At 25.0% G+C, this 19,310-nt stretch overlaps 1 protein-coding gene across 1 annotated transcript in view; it reads left to right on the forward strand.

The window, feature by feature from the left end:
• Nucleotides 1-2,262: 2,262 nt before the first annotated feature.
• The window catches only part of LOC145846071 (cohesin subunit SA-2-like), a 32,172-nt gene continuing 15,124 nt past the window's right edge, over nucleotides 2,263-19,310 (forward strand). The window contains exons 1-6 of the mRNA XM_082952994.1: nucleotides 2,263-2,891; nucleotides 12,130-12,250; nucleotides 17,036-17,188; nucleotides 17,727-17,804; nucleotides 18,433-18,559; nucleotides 18,916-19,067. Of these exons, the coding sequence (XP_082809120.1) occupies nucleotides 2,263-2,891; nucleotides 12,130-12,250; nucleotides 17,036-17,188; nucleotides 17,727-17,804; nucleotides 18,433-18,559; nucleotides 18,916-19,067 (1,260 nt within the window). The remainder of the gene's footprint in view (nucleotides 2,892-12,129; nucleotides 12,251-17,035; nucleotides 17,189-17,726; nucleotides 17,805-18,432; nucleotides 18,560-18,915; nucleotides 19,068-19,310) is intronic.

The following is a 19,310-nucleotide window of genomic DNA, read 5'->3' on the forward strand; positions in this document are numbered from 1 at the left end:
GCAATTAGATATTATAATACTAACTATATGACATATCAAAATTTATAATAGTAGTACTGAACACTAATTACATCTATACATACGTACAAATTTATAAAGATTAATAGTTACATATAAATTTAACAACATAATCTGGAACTTTAAATATACTTGATTTACAGTAGTGAAAATAGAAGTAATAATATTCTATTTGAACAAGTTTTATATTTAATAACTGATGATCTCTTGTATCTTAATATAAGAGTGAAACATTGATTTGTTTATAATAAACTGTGAAAATAAGACATAACTAGTCTTCTTAAACCTACTTAAACTTATAACTTTCAATTGTTTATTTTAAAGCAAATTACAATATTGTATAAGTTATCTATAAATTGATTTATATTGTTAAGATTAAAAAAACGAAAAAATATTTTAATAGAAAATGGACGTGGTAGTAAATAACAATTAAATATCAAATCGAAATTGAAAAAGTACCAGTGAGTATAGTTTAATAAAGTGGGCACTGATTCGTGTGTTTAACCACTTTTTTACGGACTATGCCCGATGGGAACATTCAAATTAACTCAGTATAAAAACAAATTGATGGTTCACAAGTTGAATACATTACTCTAAAGTATGCTGTTTAATTTTTAGTTTTAAAAAAAATGTTGTCAACTATTCAAATTTCAATAACATCTAAACAGTATGATAGTTAGTAAATAAAAAAATCAAAGTTCTAAATCTCTAAATGTTTTCAAATTTTTACTGTGTTTTTATCTAAACCTAAAAGTTGTGAACTCATAAAATAATAAGAAAATAGTAGAAGTAATTTTTTTGTTTAATTGTTAAATTTGTTATACTGTATTTACAAAACAGTTAATAAATAAAAACATTTTGTTTTTGTTACACTTCTTATATTTACAGTAACATACACAAAATGTACCACTTTTTCTATGGGCTTTAGCACTTTTTAAACTGACTAAACATTAAAAAAATTAATAGTTAGATAATTAAGTACATAAAGCTAAAAGATGCTGTATAAAACATTATTGAAGAAATAAAAATAAGGATGCTATTGAGTGTGAAATGTAAATAACTTAAGTAAAACTGTAAAAATTGTATTTTATAATTCCAGTTTATTATCAAATAAAAAGTATTATAGCACTAAAGTTCAAAAACAATTTAAAAACAAAATAGTAGTTTTAATACTAAATTTTACTTGCAAAAAGTATGACCTTTTTTAATTATAAAGTTTTTTATTTCCCATAGGTTTAATTTAAAACTTTTTGTATACATTTTAATTCCTAGAGTATCTTATAATTTTTACCTCTCGCTGGTCGGATTCCACTTAAATTCTCTTAAGTATTTTCAGAATAGTTATTTTCTCTGTGGTTCCTAAAGAAAGAATTGAGCGACACAAGTAAGAATATTGTTGTAAAGATAAGGTTAATGAAATAATTTTTAAAATTAGAAACATAAAAAAGTTCAAAAGTTTGTGGGAGTTTCCATGAATAAATATGCTAGCTTCTAACAGCAAAGCACATAAACAGCTGCAGTAAAAATTAAAGTTGTTTACGTTTTCTTACTACTAGTAGTGTAATTTAGGGGTAAACAGAAATAATTTTACACAGTTTAGTGTGCACAGAATTTTATCAGCTTGAAGACCACTATTTAGATGTTATGTTGATAAAAATAATATAAGTTCTGGTATTGTATTAGTAACTAGTTATGAATTAACTTGGTTTTATAATCTTTAGCGCCAATTCAGAAAGTGGTTTAAAAACAAATCATTGCATTTGTTTTGTATTTCATTTACAAAATAGCTTACAGTTATTAAAAATAAAAAAAACTAAATGCTAAGTATTTAAAAAAGTAGTTAATTTAAAAAAAACTATGAATGGGCTTTATGCTGATTATTTAGTTTTGTGTGAAATTGAAAACAATTTTTTATATAATCATTAATAAATGATATGAACCATGATATGCTAAAAACAGTAAATCGACGATTTCTTTAAGTACTTATAAGTTTTATTAGTCGTGCATAAGGAGTATGCATAATCTTGTTTTATTTGCAAAAAACTATAAAGAAAAAATGTTTGTGATTATGTAGTTGTATAAAGATAAAAAAAAATACCAGTTATTGATTTAAGTTGTTCTTTTTATTTATAAATATTCTTTTTATTTATATAAGTTTAAACAACTTTCCCTTAAAGAGTTATTTTATACATTATTCTTAACTTATGACAGATTTATATTGTAGATTTATTAAATTACAACGAAATGTCTAGATACCGCATAAAGATAGAAAAAAGTGTGTACTATGATAGCTGGACAAGTTTAAAGCTAAGTTTCTACTTAGAAAATGATTTAATTGAAAGTTTCAAAGTGTCAAACAACAACTACGAGCGAAACGTTACTGAAGCACAAGAATTACTTATACGGGATCTTTACAAAAAGTTTCCATATCTAGAATTTTCGCATAAATATATCGAATTTGGATTCCTCGGTTTCAGAGGTTTTTTTTACAGAGGAACGTCACGAAACGTTGTTGTGCTTTCTACAGAGCAAGCGTTGCGAATAACTCACGTTTCCTGCAAAAATCATCGCAACCCTTGCCGTGCTACTAGAAGCTCCATAAAGAAAAACGGTATTCCACAAGAAAATGTTAAGCTCAAATTGAAAACACTCAAGGAAAACAGTGAGGCAATGACGTTTTTAAAAGAAAACAAATGTCCTGTATGTCTCGAAAGTTTCAAAGAAATTCTAGAAGGAAGTTTTCATCTTGTTGAGTCTGAATGCAGACATCCACTGTGCTGTAATTGCCTTGATAGAATTCTTTACAGCGAAAAACCAGAATGTCCATTATGTAGAAGCACCAACTACCAACTAGATTCTTTTCATAAATTAAAGTTTGATAAAAATATTTTTTTTAAATGTGTTTATTCTTAGGTCGCACTTATTGGTTTTATGAATAGTTTTTATTTTATTGTATAATTAAAAAAAAACTTATTTATTTTACGAAGCTTTGAAATTTTTTAATAAAGTATAACATTAAGTCTAAACCTATACTTATAAAAGTAATTTTATTAACAGATATCAACAATTACTTGATAGATCATAATGAATAAAAAATATAAACAAAAAATTCCATTTTGATAACGTCATGAATTAAAACTACTTTTGCTACTTTTTTTTCTTACCCAAACTTATAAACTCGATATAAATAAACATATTAGCTGATAATAAATATTATTGAATGCACGTTAGCATACGTTTTATATCGGGCGTTTATCAATTTTACGAATAAAAATGGGTGCGTCGATACTGGAATAATTTATTAATGAAAAGCAGTAAAAAGTTCATAGGCTGGCGCTAGTATTTTGTTTATATATATTAAAAAACTTTGTCAAATGATATTCTAAATCCTAAAAGTTGCTGATAAAAGCTATATTGGTTAGTTTTATACGTGGTCGATCGATACTGGTTAAATAAACTAAATCTGTTTTCAAAATTTCATTATCATGATTGCTAATTTTTTTTAAAGACTTATAATATAATCGTCCATATTTATTACAAACCTTAAAATATCTTTTGTATATTTCAAATATCTTGTCAAAAGTACCTCAGAGTAGAGTTGTTAGAACGCTTATGTTGCTTTGCTAAATTTTTGTTTGTAATTAATTATGAGCTTTTTACCGATTAAAATGAACTATACTTTACTAGTCTTAGACCATTTTTTACAACTCTTAACAAACAAAAACATTTAGTAAAACTTCGAGGGACTTGCCTAACTACTCGATTTTTAGAAATCCCTCCTTTTCCTCGTTAGTAGTTACTGCACTGCTCTCATTTTCTAAAATCGTCTAAAAGAGGGGGTAATATTAGCTCTTTTGAAAACCTATGTATAGATAAAAATTAAGATATTTTCATTATTAAAATTCTTAAAGTTTTTTATTTAATTTTGAATTTTAATATTAAACTGTTATTTACGGCATAGTACACCTTAATGTAAAAAAATAGGCTTTATCTAATTTTTGTTATAGAGACTTTTTTTTCTGAAATACTTATTTTCAATTTTTGAATTTTTCAGGAAATTTAAATTTTTGATTTAAAAACAGGTTTTTATTATTATTTAGAACATCAATATTACATTTACAATAGGAGTTTGATTTGATGTCTTACAGAAGATTGCTATATACTAACCAAGGCAGGCATAATACTCTTCTGTTAATATTTTAGAAAGAATCCATATTACCCTCCCAAAGCTATTGGTGGGGTTTTTATTTTATATTTGAATAGTACTTTGTAATATATTAAAGCAAAAACTAGTTTATACAGCTTAATTGCTTGTAAAGTTGCCTTTGTACAATTTATAACTAAATAAACCAAACTTAAACTTTTAAAATGAAAATAAACTAAAATAGCTCTTCTTTGCAATAATAGAAAGAAATTTTGAATACATGGTTAATTGGCCAGGTACACAAAAATGCAAACTCTGAAAAAATTTTAATGACAAAAAAGTAATTAATATTCGAATAAAAAAATACTTATGCTTAACTTTAGGTGAGCAAATATCAAACTGAAATGTAATACATTTTATGTCTTATTTAACCATAACTTTAAGCTAAAAAAATGATACTTTGTTTTAAACAAGCTATATATATACATAGATAGAACTAAATTAATATAGAATAAACTAAAATATTTTAAAAATTTTAATTTACAACATCATAATCAACATAAATTGTTGTATTGATATAATCACTTTATATTGTAAATTAATAGCAATTAAATATTTAAGTTTATCAGTTTATGACATATAAGTTTAATTTTATTCATGTATTTATAAAAGATAAATTTTTAGCCCAAAATTATGATTATATAAGACATCAAATGTATTATAATTTCAGCTTAATGTTGGTGCTCACCTAAAGTTAAGCATAACCAAAAAATGGGTTGAAATATTTTAAAATATCTACAATTTTTTTTTTGCAAAATACTTTATATTTTTTAGATATGACTATTATAAGTAACTAAATACAATATTTGGTTATGCTTACGAATCGGGGCACACGCTTTTCAACATTATTTGAAGGAACTTTTTCCTAATTTTAAAGATATTCAACATACTTTTGCTAACAGGTCCAAATTTCAAAAAGTAAAGACGTCGTAAGGTAAGAACTTTGAGAGGTACGCACCCGCGTAAGGTACGCACCCGCGTAAGGTACGCAAATTAGAAATTATCTTTTTATAGTTGGTTTGAGATACTTATTTAAAACTATTATTAAGTTTATTGTCCAACGAAGGACCTAGGCATTAAAACTTAAGCCACTTAAACTGAAAGACACTAAAATAAAAAGAAAAAGAAAACAAATTACAGTGATTAAATAAACATAAAACTTATACAAGGCACACACTGAATAAACTAAAACTTTAACAAACAAATATTCAACGATTCCAAAGTCACCAATCTCCAATTATACGTTCCAAAGCAACAAATCCCTGTAACAAGCAACTCCTGTCAAAATTCTTCAGAACCTGTCTTCATCTTGCAGAACATTGATCTCAGCTACTATTTGCCACTCGTTATGTTTTAAAGTTTCACCACGTCAAATTCAGTCAAAAATCACTTCAAAAATGTGGCAGCAACAGTTCACAAATTTAGCTTAGGAATCAACTGAGTATCCAATAATTTTAAAATCTAAAGCCTAAAGCACACTAACAATAGCCCTTCCAAAATATCAAAGTTGAAAAAGTACCTAAAATCTATAAGGGGAAGGTGTAGCTTACAGATTAAACTACCAATAAACTACATACCACACACCAAATCAATGGCTAAAGAGATGAACAAAACTAATCACTTATAAATTTTACTGGTAAATATTTTATTTAAATCAAATTTTTTTAAGTTTAATCGAAAATGTTTAAGATTTTTGCACGATACTAGTTCATTTAGAAGTTTGATCTACATTTTTACCGAACGATAGAAAAAAGATTTGTGCCAACCAACATAGTAGAAATGATATTTGCATGTATATTTTCTACTATTACCTCTGAGTGAGTAATTATTTTCATAAGGTTTAAAGAAAGTTTGAGAATCAATAGTAGTTTCATTGTTAATCAGTTTAAAAAAAGTAATGAGATCAAATTCAAGTCTTCTGTACTCTAAAGTTTTTATATTAAGCTTTTTTAGTCTGTCTATGTATGACGTATATGAAATGTTGCACCGATTAAAGATTAATCTCGTAAATTTTCTTTGTATAGATTCTATTTGGTTGATGTCTTTTATAGAATATGGAGACCATAAAGGTGTGTTGTATTCCATCTTAGGACGGATGTAAACTAGGTACCGTTTTTTAAGAATTACCAAATCCGTAGATATAAAGCTTTTTAGTGCTTAAGAGATAAAATTGATGCAGTACGGTAAATATAGTTAATGTGATGGGTTCATTTTAAATTATCTGAAATAAAAATTCCAAGGTCTTTAAATACTTCAGTTTTATGTAAGATTGCATTGTTTATTTTAAAATCAAATTTAAGACTGAATTCTAAAATCTAAAAATTAAAATTTAACGAAAATAAGAAACAAATTCAATTAAATAAAGTATATTTTAACTAAATAACTTCAAACTTTGTTTTCTTTTAAAATGCTTACCTGATTAGTAAGTTAATGATATCTTAAACGCTTTCATTAAATATTTTTTACAACTTTGCATTGTTATAGTTATGCGTGCAACAGTCTATAGTTTAAATAATACTATTATAACAAATTTTTATTGTTGAATAAAGAAAAATTTACATATTGTGCAGATACTTATTAAAAAAATAAAAAAGTATTGAAAGTTTTATCAAGCACATACATAGTGTGTGCAATAGTTTTTTAATATAATTAAGCTATTTAACGAAGTTTTAGTTTAAATAAACAAGAAAATTTACGCGTGCATACACTTTTAGCGAAAATAAAACAAGTTAATCTAATTTTATTCTTATATTTAGCAAAAAATAGCAATGTCTTTAGTGGTTTTTTTAACATACGTTTTTAATATTGTTAACATCAATGTTTTACTTTTGTTTCTTATATTAAAAAAAAATAAAAAGAGCGTAGCAGTCGCCTCTTAATTGCCATGAAACTTATTTTTATAGAATTATTTTAGTTAAATAATCATATATATAAAATAATTTCGAAATTTCCAGGTTCAGCTTTTGACAATTGTTCAAATATTTTAGAACTAATTTGACTTGAAACTATTTTAATACTTCTGCTGTGCTGTCAACTTAGATGATGTTCAGATCATGCTGTATAAAAACGATCTAATATTTTTTTAATTTAATTTTCAGCAAACAAAGCAAACGAAAAAAGAAACGAAGTTAAACAAAATCTTTGAGTAGTATCTTTACTTTAAAAATACCGTATATTTGTTATACTTAATTAGTTTTGAAAACAATGTTTAAGTTGTTTTTATATTTATTTAAAAAATGGTCTGTGGTTTAAACTTAAAAAGTTATTTAAACTTAGTTAGTTAAAACTTAAAAATATTGATAAATTTTAGAGTTTAATTTCTTTTGAAGAGTTGCATTCTTATTTCTATCTACTGATAATAATAATTAATTTTCTTTTTAAAACAGTTCTAGTACAAGTTTGACTAAACCTTGGTTTAACTAAATATATTACTAAATTTTTTTTTTAATTTTATTTCGTTTTAGTCAAATACAAGTTTCACAAAAATAAAATTTTCATTTATTTGACGATAAAGTTTTGAAATAGTAAAAATGTCAAACGTAGTTGAAATGTCACTGGTAGTTACTGTTACAGTTTTCTAACTTTGCTTTAAAGAGCTTGTCTTCGTCTCTGATAATACCTGTAAAAAATTTTTAAATGTTTAGTTTTAAAAACCAACTATAAAAAGATAATTTCTAATTTGCGTACCTTACGCGGGTGCGTACCTCTCAAAGTTCTTACCTTACGACGTCTTTACTTTTTGAAATTTGGACCTGTTAGCAAAAGTATGTTGAATATCTTTAAAATTAGGAAAAAGTTCCTTCAAATAATGTTGAAAAGCGTGTGCCCCGATTCGTAAGCATAACCCAATATTTTATAGTTAACTTTAAATTTCTTGTTACATAAACACTTTTGTTATATTTTATTTTATGATCATGGTTTATTTATTAGACCAACAACCCTTTTTTTATTTATAAACTACTACCTTTTGAGATATAGTCTTTTAGTTATATTTTTAAGAATTGAAGTTGTTGGAAATTGAATATTAATGTAACTTTAATTGTCCTGGTCCTAAACAAGACCTTAATAGACTACTAATTGTAAAAAGAACGCTTTAATTCTTTCAATAACAAAATATAAAAGTTACAATATAAATGTGAACCATAAACCTGCTTTTTTAAATATTTAAGTCTAAAAAATAATATTATATTATCACTTTTATATTTAAAACTTTATAAGTCGAAATCCTGCTTTAAAACATTAGTAAACTATATAAAAATACCTTAACCTACTATATAAAGCTCTACAAAATTTAATTAGTCTAGTATCTGATGACTAGTTTGAAAAACAGAAAACATTTTTAGAAAACATTTAATGTTGCAGAGGGGAGATTGAATTCTGAAAATCGATAAAATTGATTCATAGTAGTTTTAGTAAGTAAAACAAACAAATAAAAATCTCATCAAAATCTGATTAGTATGTTAACAACCAAATGCATAACTTAAAAAAGCATATCAAGCTGGTTAACACCAACCTAGGTTTGTAATTTCCCAAACTAAATAACAGGTTTTATTTAAACTAAATCACATTTTAGTTGTATTTGAAGTTATTATGTTCTTTTAACTTTAACTATTTACTAAAATTAAAATTTACTATTATACTAATGCCACAGTAGAAATGTAATTCATATCTTATTTTTATATTTTGCATAATGTCTTTTATATTTTTATAAAATTTATAGTAGCTTATTAGATATATCAGTTAAAGTTTTGAGAAATTTATTAGAGTTATTACGGAAATGCCTAAACTAAAAAAGCAGCAATTCAAGTTTACTTAAAAATCTCTCTTTTATAATTTGTAAGCAATTGTTTTCCAACCTACTCAGTTTAACGATTTCAAAATTTTTGGAATCTGTTAAAATGAGTTCTAAGTTTCAAAATAAGTTTTTATATTTTTAATGAATAAGTAAAAAAAAACACTGGAAATCAAAAAAAAAATAAGTTTGAAAAGTAAAAAAAAATCTAAATTTTTGTTTATATTGCAAGAAGCATATGCTATGCGTATTAGTGTTAAAAATAGCCAGGTAATATCAGAATGGTTTTCAAAAGTTTTAAACTAACACAAAAAAAAGAAAATTAGTATAAATTGCTTTAAGGTTGATTAAATTTGGTTCAGAAGTTAATCAACTTTTCAGCTCCAGTTCAAAAGATCAAATCAAAGACAAAATAAAAAAAAAACACTAAATAAGTTTTTACTTTAGTTTAATGTAAAGTAAGTCACAAACTTTGTATCAGAAACCTTTTACAAAAATAACTAAATATCAAAAGCTGTTTAATTTTTTTTTTTGTAATATAAAAATTGATTGATAATTTCAGGGTTGCCCAAAACATGGAATCCTGGAAAAAACCTGGAATTTGAGAAATTCCAAAAATATCTTTGAGTTTTGAAGTAAAATAACTAAAAAACCAGGAATTTTATTCACAATTACATATAAGTAGTAAAATTTCTATTTGACCAAAATAATCTATTGTATAGGTATAAATTTTTTGTCATCATCAAAAACCTTTTTGAATAAAAAACATATTTAAATAAGCTTAAAAACATCTTTTCAAATATTGTTTATTATTTAACAGAGTTTTTTTTTTACCTCAAATTTAATTTTAAGGAAATACGGGGTCCACCTTGATTTTTACAAATTTATCTTATTTTAAGAGTTTTTTTCTGAAATTAGACATTTTAACCAATTGAAAAAATTAAAAATAGTTTTTGAAATATGAGCAATCAAAGTTGGTGACCTGAATAGGTTCCTAATGGAAGGCGCAAACTAAAAAGCAAAAAAAAAAGACCATTGCACTCAAAATATATCTCCTCTTTCATTTTTTAAGCAATGTTCTTCAAATTTTTACAGAGAGTATATTATTAAAATTTTAAAAAGATTAAATGCAGGAATTTTCTAATTTTAAAAAATAACATTTTTATAAAAAAAATAACTATTTTTTGTTTTTTAATCTAAAATTTTTATTTTTTAATATTTTAAAAATTTCAACAGTCAAAGTCTTTTAAACTATAAATGAAACATTTCCTGAAAGTTTGAGGTCTCTAGCTTAAAAATGAAGGATAGGATAGATTTTTAGTGAATTTTTAAATTTTCAGTCCATACATTTGTATCCAAAAATTATAATAAAAATTATAATATCTCAAAAGTTAAATAAGATTTTTTAATTTTATAAAAACTGGCTTGTAGTTTGTACTTCAAGCTTTCATAAGAAAATCCAATGTTATTTTTAGTAAAATAAAATGGTAGACCCCCCTTTGCCCTTAAACTAAAAAATAGACCCTACAACATTTAATTTTAAAAACCTAGAAATAAAACTGCCAACAACATTTGGCAACCCTCTAAATTTCTACTGGAGCTTTCAATTATAACCAAAATTATTTTTTTGAAAAAAAAACACTTTTTTTTTAAATTTTTTGTGATAAAATTTTTATTTTTTTACGTTATTAAAATTCTAAAGTAACATTTTTTTTAAATATTAGGAAAATTTACTAAAAATTTGAAGAAGAATTGCTTGAAAAATGAAGGAGGAGATAAATTTTTAGTGAATTTTTAAACTTCTGAGAAAGTTGACTCCAAAAAAATTTGCGGTCCATACTTTGTATTGGAGACTTTTTACAAAAAATATAATATCTCAAAAGTTAAATGATATTTTTAAATTCTATAAAAACAGGCTTGTAGTTTGTATTTAAAGCTTTCATATAAAAGCCAAAGTTAATTTTTGTAAAAAAAAAATGTTGGACCCCCCTATGGCCTTAATTTCTAGTGTATAATTTAAGATAAAGTTTAAATGTGTTCTTTTTAGAATATTATCATAATGTGCAGAAGGTAACTCTTATTTAATTAGATGTAATTTATAGTTTCAGCAGTAGAAGCAAAATGTCAAATTACATAGAAAGTGCAGGCTCTGATGAGGAAGAAGATTATGGAATGAATCCTGGAAGGAAAAGGCAACGCCAACAAAAACCAACTGTAAGTTTTCAAAAGTATATTGTTTTCTTTTATACAGAATAAATTTAAACATGATTACTTCATATTTATATTAAATAGAATTAAAGTTTTCTTTAATTAAAAAAAAAACAACTCATTTCAATGGTAAAGAGTGTTGGTATGTATAAAATTTTAGTCATATTTTTAGTAATATTTTAGTAAAACTTTTAGCTGGTCTTTGATTATAGTGGTAGAGTGGCCTAAAAAAGTCTTAGTCTTTTTCAATTTAAAAAGCCTTTTACATCTGGACTACCAAAGTTTTAAATTTGTAGTTTTTCAATTTTTTATACACTAATCAATAAAAACCCTTTTAAAAGCTCTTTAAGTCTACTTCATAAAAAATTTTATCAATTTTTAGTTGTTCTTGTTTTCATTCATAACTTACAGTTTATGACAAAACTACAATTTAGAGCTAACAAGTAAGTTTTTAGTGTTTTATTGAGCACAAGTAAAAAGTTTAAAAAAAAAAGAAATTTTGTACAAAAGTTTTGTGGTTTTGGATCAAATTTAAACCACTTCACAAATAAATTATAACATCAGGTGGTTTTGGCTAGTTTCAGTTTTAGTCTGTATTTATAAATCTTTTCTAACCTCTTTCTTACAAAAGAAAAAACAACAAAGTGTTAGTTTAAAAATTGTATATTTTCTATTGTTAAAATTTTTTGTACTGCTAAAGAAAAGTATCTTTAACATTTAAGTTATTTTTACTCCCTATTGCTATTTAAATATTTTTGAAAAACCAATCATAGAAATCAAGCAGCCTCTTATTTCAAGCAAAACCATGTATTGTATTAATAGCTTTCTCCCTGTTACTTTAAACATTGTTTATTTTCTTCCAAATACATTTCCACTTGTTTTTATTAAAAAACAATGTGTTGAACAGCCGAACAAGCGTGCGAGGTTCGACCAACCAGAAGGACAGCCTCAAGGCAATTCTTTGTTTGATCAGTCATGGAGGCAAGAACGTTCCAAGGATCGTTGATGTGTGGGTTGAACATTACCAGGTAATTGATAAATGTTGTAATAAATGGTTATTTTTTTTGGTTAACAAGTTTTTTTTAAAGTTTATAATTTTACTTCAGTCACTTTGTTTATTTTATTTTTGCTATATTTGTGGTCTTTTATTGTTAATTCAACTAGCTTCATAACAATTTAATAAGTCTTAAAATTTACTGTTTAAATTTGTAAGTTATTTATTGACATTTTAATTTAATAAAATAATATAACACTGTGTTAGTTTTACTTATAAAGTGGACATAATAATTCTTTTAGTTTTAATTTTTAAATTATTCAAATAAGTTGTTTATTAAATTTGTTAAGTTGTAATTAATTAAAAAATAATAATATTTGATATGATACAAAGTCTAAGAAGTTTTCCATAATTCTAATGTCTTTTGTGAATTTTGTTTTAAATTAAAATTGTTTATATAAATTAACTTTTTACTTAAAAATTGGCAAAAGTTATTCTACATTCACATGAAACTTTAGTTTTACAAAACAAAACTTTGAATTATTATTATTATTGGAGTTTATTGTGCAAAGATGGACTCGGGCATTAAAACCTGAGCTGCTTAAACAATACACACGAAAAAGAAACAAACAAACTACATTCAATGAAAATTAAAAACTAAACATAAGATAAAAAAAGAATTACAAACAAATATTCTTGTATGATCAAATATAACTTAGTTTGCACAAAAACAAAGCAAAATAAGTTTTTTTATGTAAACTTATGCATTGACCAGGGGCGTCGCGTGGGGTGTTGCACTGCCGCAACTGCACCACCTTGAAATTTTCTAAGAAAAAAAAAAAGTATTTATAACGTTTTAGTTACTTTTTTGAACGAATTTAAAACTTCAATTTTGAAAACGACCATTTTGCCCACTTCACTGCCGCAAACTCTTAGCTGACTGCCGCAAATGAACTCAAAAAAGCAAATTTCTTCAAGAATTACCGCAAAATCAATATCTTGCGGTAAGTAAGCTAAGTTGAAAATTCCCTAAAACAGGACTTGCTTAAGTATCATCTACAAGCTATTGTAAACATAAAATAAAAACAAAGCAAGCTACTGCAAAGGATTAAACTTGAGTTTATGTACCCACATGATTTTTAAATTTAACAGATCACTTCTATTAAAAGATTTGTCATAAATTGCATATTTTGAAAAAAAAGATAATAACCCTAAATCACCAAAGTCTTAAAATTTGATTTTTTATTTTAATCTGCATACATAAACTTAACTATAACTGATTATTGTTATCATAAAGTTAATAAAATAAATAATATAATTCAAGTTCTGAAAAAAAGAATTAAGAAGTTTATTATAAACTTCTAGTTTACTCTTACAGAAAAATATTTTAGATTTATATTAAATAAAAAATAGTATTATTGAAACAATCACATATTTAAATAAAGTAAATAGCCTTAATTTAGAAACTTTGATTACTTAGAGTAGTTTAACATTTTAGGAAAATTTAGTCTACCTCTACTTTATATAACTTTTGATTTAATTTTTTCACAAACAAAGCAAAAATTTAGATAAAATTGTTGAAAAATGGTTGCCTTGCCTCATAATCAGGATAACTTAGAAATGTTAAAAACTCAAGATGACCCAAGATAAATTAAAACAGACCAAATTAGAAAAATATTCAGGCTGACTAAAGCAGTTTTAATTTTTACTCTGAAAATAACAAGGTTATTTAAAATTAAAAAATAAGTGTTTTACCCCTATGGCCACATGAAAACTAACTAACCAAACTTTTACTTCTATAATGGTTACATATTTATAAATTATCTTTAAAATTCTTGAAAAGTTCAACAGCCTCACAACTAAACTTAAAAAAGTTGAGCTCCTGAGAAAAAATACTGTCATCAAAATGAAAAACAAATAAATATTAAATAAAGAAAAGATACCCTTAAAAAACTATTGAATTTTAAACCTCCAACAAAAAACATTAAAAATAGAAAAAAAGTTAATAAAAATGTTAATGTTTGTAAAAAAAAAAGTGCAAATTAGTGAGGAGTAAGGGGGGAGGGTGTATAGGCATTTTTTTACATGTTGTTCTTATTTTAATTTTTTCAGAAAGCTAATAGTTACTCTTTAATAAACTTGAAATTTCCAATTAAACTTTTAGTTACAACCAGTCAAAACAAGAGAGTACAATGGTTTATTATACAAGGAGCAAACCAAAACAGCAAAAAATGCAATTTTACTGAAAACCTATATTCTCCATCATTTTTAAAACAATTTTTAATTAAACTTTTTCATCCTAATTTTTTTAAAACTTTATACTTTTGTTGAAGAGAAGTTTTAAATTTTTAAGTATCAATATATATTTTTATATATACAAAAAAAACTTTTGTTATAACTTTTTTTTCTTTGGTGTTTTAAATATCTAATTTAGCAATTTTTTTTTGTTTTATAAAAGAAACATCTAAAGATTTTGAGGCCAACTTTATAAAAAAAAGATATGATTTTAGTGATTTGATTAATTTGTTGTTTGAGTTTATATTATAAAAATAAGGATTCATTTGTACCTCTGACTGTGAATTACCATATCTCAAAAATTTTAAGAATTTTTTATATTGATAAAAGATGACTTGTAGTTAAATTAAAACTGTATAAAGTAATTTCAGTAAAATAATTCTAAAGTAGATGTTTAAGGGCATAAAGGGGGGGGGGGTAAAACATTTTTTTAACACTGTTTTAGTTTGTGCCTCCCATTATGAACCTTTTGTTGCCTTTGACCGGCTATATCTTAAAACATATACTGAATTTTTAAAATCTGTAAAAAGCATCTTGTAGCTTAGTAAAAACTACATAAAATAAGATCAAATTGTTTCATCCCCCCTATGCCCTTAAAAGCAAAGCTTATCTTCAGGTGTAGCAAAAGTTCAGTTGTTTTAAAACTTGACAGTAAAAACATATTTTTATTAAAATAATTGATATTTTTTTAAATTCTGCACCACCTAAAAAAAACACCACGCGACGCCACTGGCATTGACTATAAAAGATTACATATTTGAAAAATTATATATAACAGTTTATAATCTGTAGGGGGAAGACGTAGGGAAGAAAAATTATTCTTAGTGATACTAATACTTTAGAATAAGTAAATAAAAATTACTTCAAACCATCATTATAATGAATGTTTTATATTGAATTGTATAGTCTTTAATTCTATTTAAAAACAATTAAAAATGGTATGAATTAATTAGTTTTCTTAAATACTCTAGTTATTAATTATTTGACAAAACCACAGCAGCGATATTTAATCACTGTAGTAGTAGAAAACTTAGGGTGGCCAATAAACTTCAAATATTGGAAAAACCTGGAGTTTGATAATTAAGGCTAAGAAAATCCTGGCGTTTTCAACAAAAATCACTAAATATTAAAAAAAACCTGGACTTTTAAAAAATTTTTACATGCTAAGTAGTAAAATTTTGGTTTAACACTGAAAATCTATAATTAAAACAAATTGTCATCATCAAAAGCTTAAAATAAACCACATTTAAAATAGCTTTATAATGTACTTATACTGTTTAACAATGTTTTTTACTATAAACTTTACTTACTAAAAATAGACCCAAAAACGTACCTGAAATAAATTTTTCAAAAACCAGTGGCCACCCTTAAAACTTATTATAAAAAAAAACAAGTTTCTTTACTGTTTGTCACCTTTACTACTTAATTCTTTATGTAACGATTTATTTTAAACAGTATAATTTTATTTGACTTATTTTTGAAAAATAACTTTGTGATTTTTTATTTTGTTATTACTAGTATTTTTTTTAACATATAAGTTCTAAAAACTATTTATTTCTTGCAAAAATATTTAGCCACTAAAAGTAATAAGAACACTTAAGTGTCTAAATTTTAATATTTTAAAACTTTAATTAATTTGATTTAATTATTTTATTTATTAGTTTATCAAAATATTTATATGCTTTTATTACTAACAAAACTTTATATTTAAATGTCTTATGCTAACTTTTTTATTATTTATATATTAGTAATAGTTACAGTTTTATTTAACAATTCATTTAGAGATTTTAAGTATATATAAAAATAAAAGTTTGCAAGATATACCAAATTAAAATAACAGTTACATACTATATAATAGTTTATGTAAATTTTGTTGAATTTCCATTTCTTTTATCAATAGTCTAGAAGTGCCACCATAAAACTTTCTTTAAATCGTCTTATGTAGTGGACAACGTGTTTTTGTTATGATTTCCACATGTAAAAAAATCTAGCTAAAATTTCCAAGGCCACATATTCGGTCCCATTCATTGCATTGAAGTGGTTTTTAAATAGTGAGAGTTTCTTTGAATTATCTAGAATTTTGCACAGACTGTTTTTGTGGTACATATTTGCCAAAAGTTAAAATAGTCTAGCTGAAAACTCAAAGGTTTCCATATTTTTAAGCATACTTGTAAACATGCATTGTTATATATTAAATGTATTCAGCACCTAATTCTAAGTAACAAGTTTTAAATTGTTTTGAAATATAATACAATTTATATACTTTTCTTACCTTAAAACAAACAAAAAATAAAACTGAGGCCGGCAAATTTTTTCATTTTAAATATTTAGCTCTTGACCACTAAACGTCTAACGACACCTGACTTATAAATATATAATTACATAATTCTGCTAATGTAAATTACTGCTACAAAATTTTTCTGTTTGTTTTATGATAATTGGATCCATTTGTTTAAAAGTCACTAAATTTGCAAACTCAAGAATTGTAAAGCATACTAAATATGTTCATTTTCACAAATTTCAGAGCAACAGAACATCAGCATTATTGTCACTCGTGCAATTTTTTGTCAATTCTTCCGGGTGCAAGGGGGTTGTTACCATGGAAATGCTGCAGAAGTCCGAGCAAGATGAGGGGTTTGCTGACATCATCAAGAGAATGACCGAAGAATTTGATGAGGTTCAACTTGAAACGACTTAAAATTTTGTTATAAAAATAAAACGAAAAATTATGATTTAGTATAAATGTTATTAAAGTTCATGTTTAGCAACTCCATTTATATTTATTATAAGTACACTGTGAGACTGCTACTTTTGTTATTTAGTTAGGAATTTGATGTCAAATTTAATAAAATTTTTGAAAACAAATATGTATGTGCTTTTTGATTATAAAACTTTTAATTAAGCAAATTCTAATTAAAGATTTAAAAATAACAAAATTTTGCTTTATCGCAACTCAAATGTAAACAATTACTCATATAAATTTGAAAAACAGATAAATAAACTAATTTTTTGATAATAAAAGCTACATGTTTGTTGCTGAAGGTTCTATTAAAAACGTTGTAATAGAACTAAAGCTTTAAAACTATTTGTTTAAGTTGTATTTTCTCTTCATTTTGAAAGAGATAAAATGTATTTTAATCTAAAACGTATGTTTTGAAACATTACTTGTAATTATTTTAAATTAAGATTTTGTTGAAAAAAAGTTTAATTGTCAGGACAGTGGAGATTACCCTTTAATAGCAACTGGAATTGTTTACAAAAGATTCAAGCACAGTTTCTGCGACTTTATTGAGGTAAATGAGATAATAATTAAAAGCTGATATTAGTTGCCCAGTATCTAAAGTAATAGTTAAAATATATTTAAGATTGGCTAGTTTACAATTTTTTACAGCATTTCTTGTAACTTAATCAAAATTAACTTTAAGAAACATACCAGCTTTAGATATGTAACTATATTCTGAAGTATATGATTCAATTTGTTTAAGTTTTAATTCAGAATTTGATGCCATTTTTTGTTAATATAAATAAAAAAATTACAAAAGCTATTAAAATAAAATAATGATAATGCTATAACACCAAAGGTACGTCCAAGTAACCAGTTTTATGCCTAAGCTTTTGTTATTTTTCATATTCTCTGTAAACTATTACAAAATATTTTTGGACTCAACTTACTAAACATTTTATGTAAATTATAATAAATTTTTAGTTTCGATAGTTTATTTGGCAAACTAAGTTTTGCTGAAAGAGTCCGTCAGTTATTAAATTTAAACTTAATAAAGCAATTGTTGTTTTTTACACTTTAAAAAAATACAAAGAAACCTATAAGAACAAAATTCAAAATTTAAGGCATTTTTAAACCGAATTATAAAAATAAGTATCATCTAGTTGAAATAGATTAAAATGACCGTTCACATTCAACAGGCACTTGTGAAGCAATGTCAGTATCAAATTATATACGACCCGTACATGATGTCCAATGTGCTCGCTTTGCTCACTGAGCTGAGCAATTCCCAGGTCAGGGCCTTCAGGCACACATCCACACTGGCCGGTTTGTTTTATAAGTTTTCAAGTAAAATGTTGGTGTTTTAAATGTATGTTTTTATCAATGTGTACTGTTACTGAAACATTGTAATAAAAATGTTAATAATTTAAATTTTCTAAGCCTAAACTTATTTTAATCCGTAATTTTTTACCTTAGAGTAGTTTTTACACTATTTTTTTTACTCTTGTAAATAGCTGATCAAGGAAACTTACCAGTATCTTTTCATACTTTTATTTTCAAAGCCATTTATTCTCAATACAAAACAAACAAAACGTTGTTGCAATTGCTCACATGCAGTGCTGCACTAAAATAGAACAAATATTTTACAAATTCTGTCTAATCTTAATCAAATTGATCAAAAGCGATGAAGCTGATGACGGGTCTGGTTAACGTGGCGCTTCAAATATCCGTGCACCTCGATAACACGCAGCGGCAGTACGACAATGAGCGGGGCAAGGAGGCGAACAGGAGGGCGAGTGAGAGGCTGGCCAACCTGGTGCAGAGAAGAAAAGAAGTTTGTTTGTAAAACTGATAATTAAATATATTACAACTTGTGTTATATACATTGTTATATAACATTAAACGGTAATTAATAACGTATGTAATAAAGAGTTATCTTTCCCATTAACAACCCAGTTGAAGTGTGTTGATTCGTTAACACACAGAAACATATGTTGGTGCAATAAAGGAAGATTACTGTACAATTTGTTTTTATAACGTATGTAATATAAATTTTAATATGTTTAATAAGTACTGT

The sequence above is a fragment of the Thalia democratica genome, unplaced genomic scaffold (genome assembly GCF_965202585.1).
Source record: "Thalia democratica unplaced genomic scaffold, ktThaDemo2.hap1.1 HAP1_SCAFFOLD_267, whole genome shotgun sequence".
NCBI lineage: Eukaryota > Metazoa > Chordata > Thaliacea > Salpida > Salpidae > Thalia > Thalia democratica.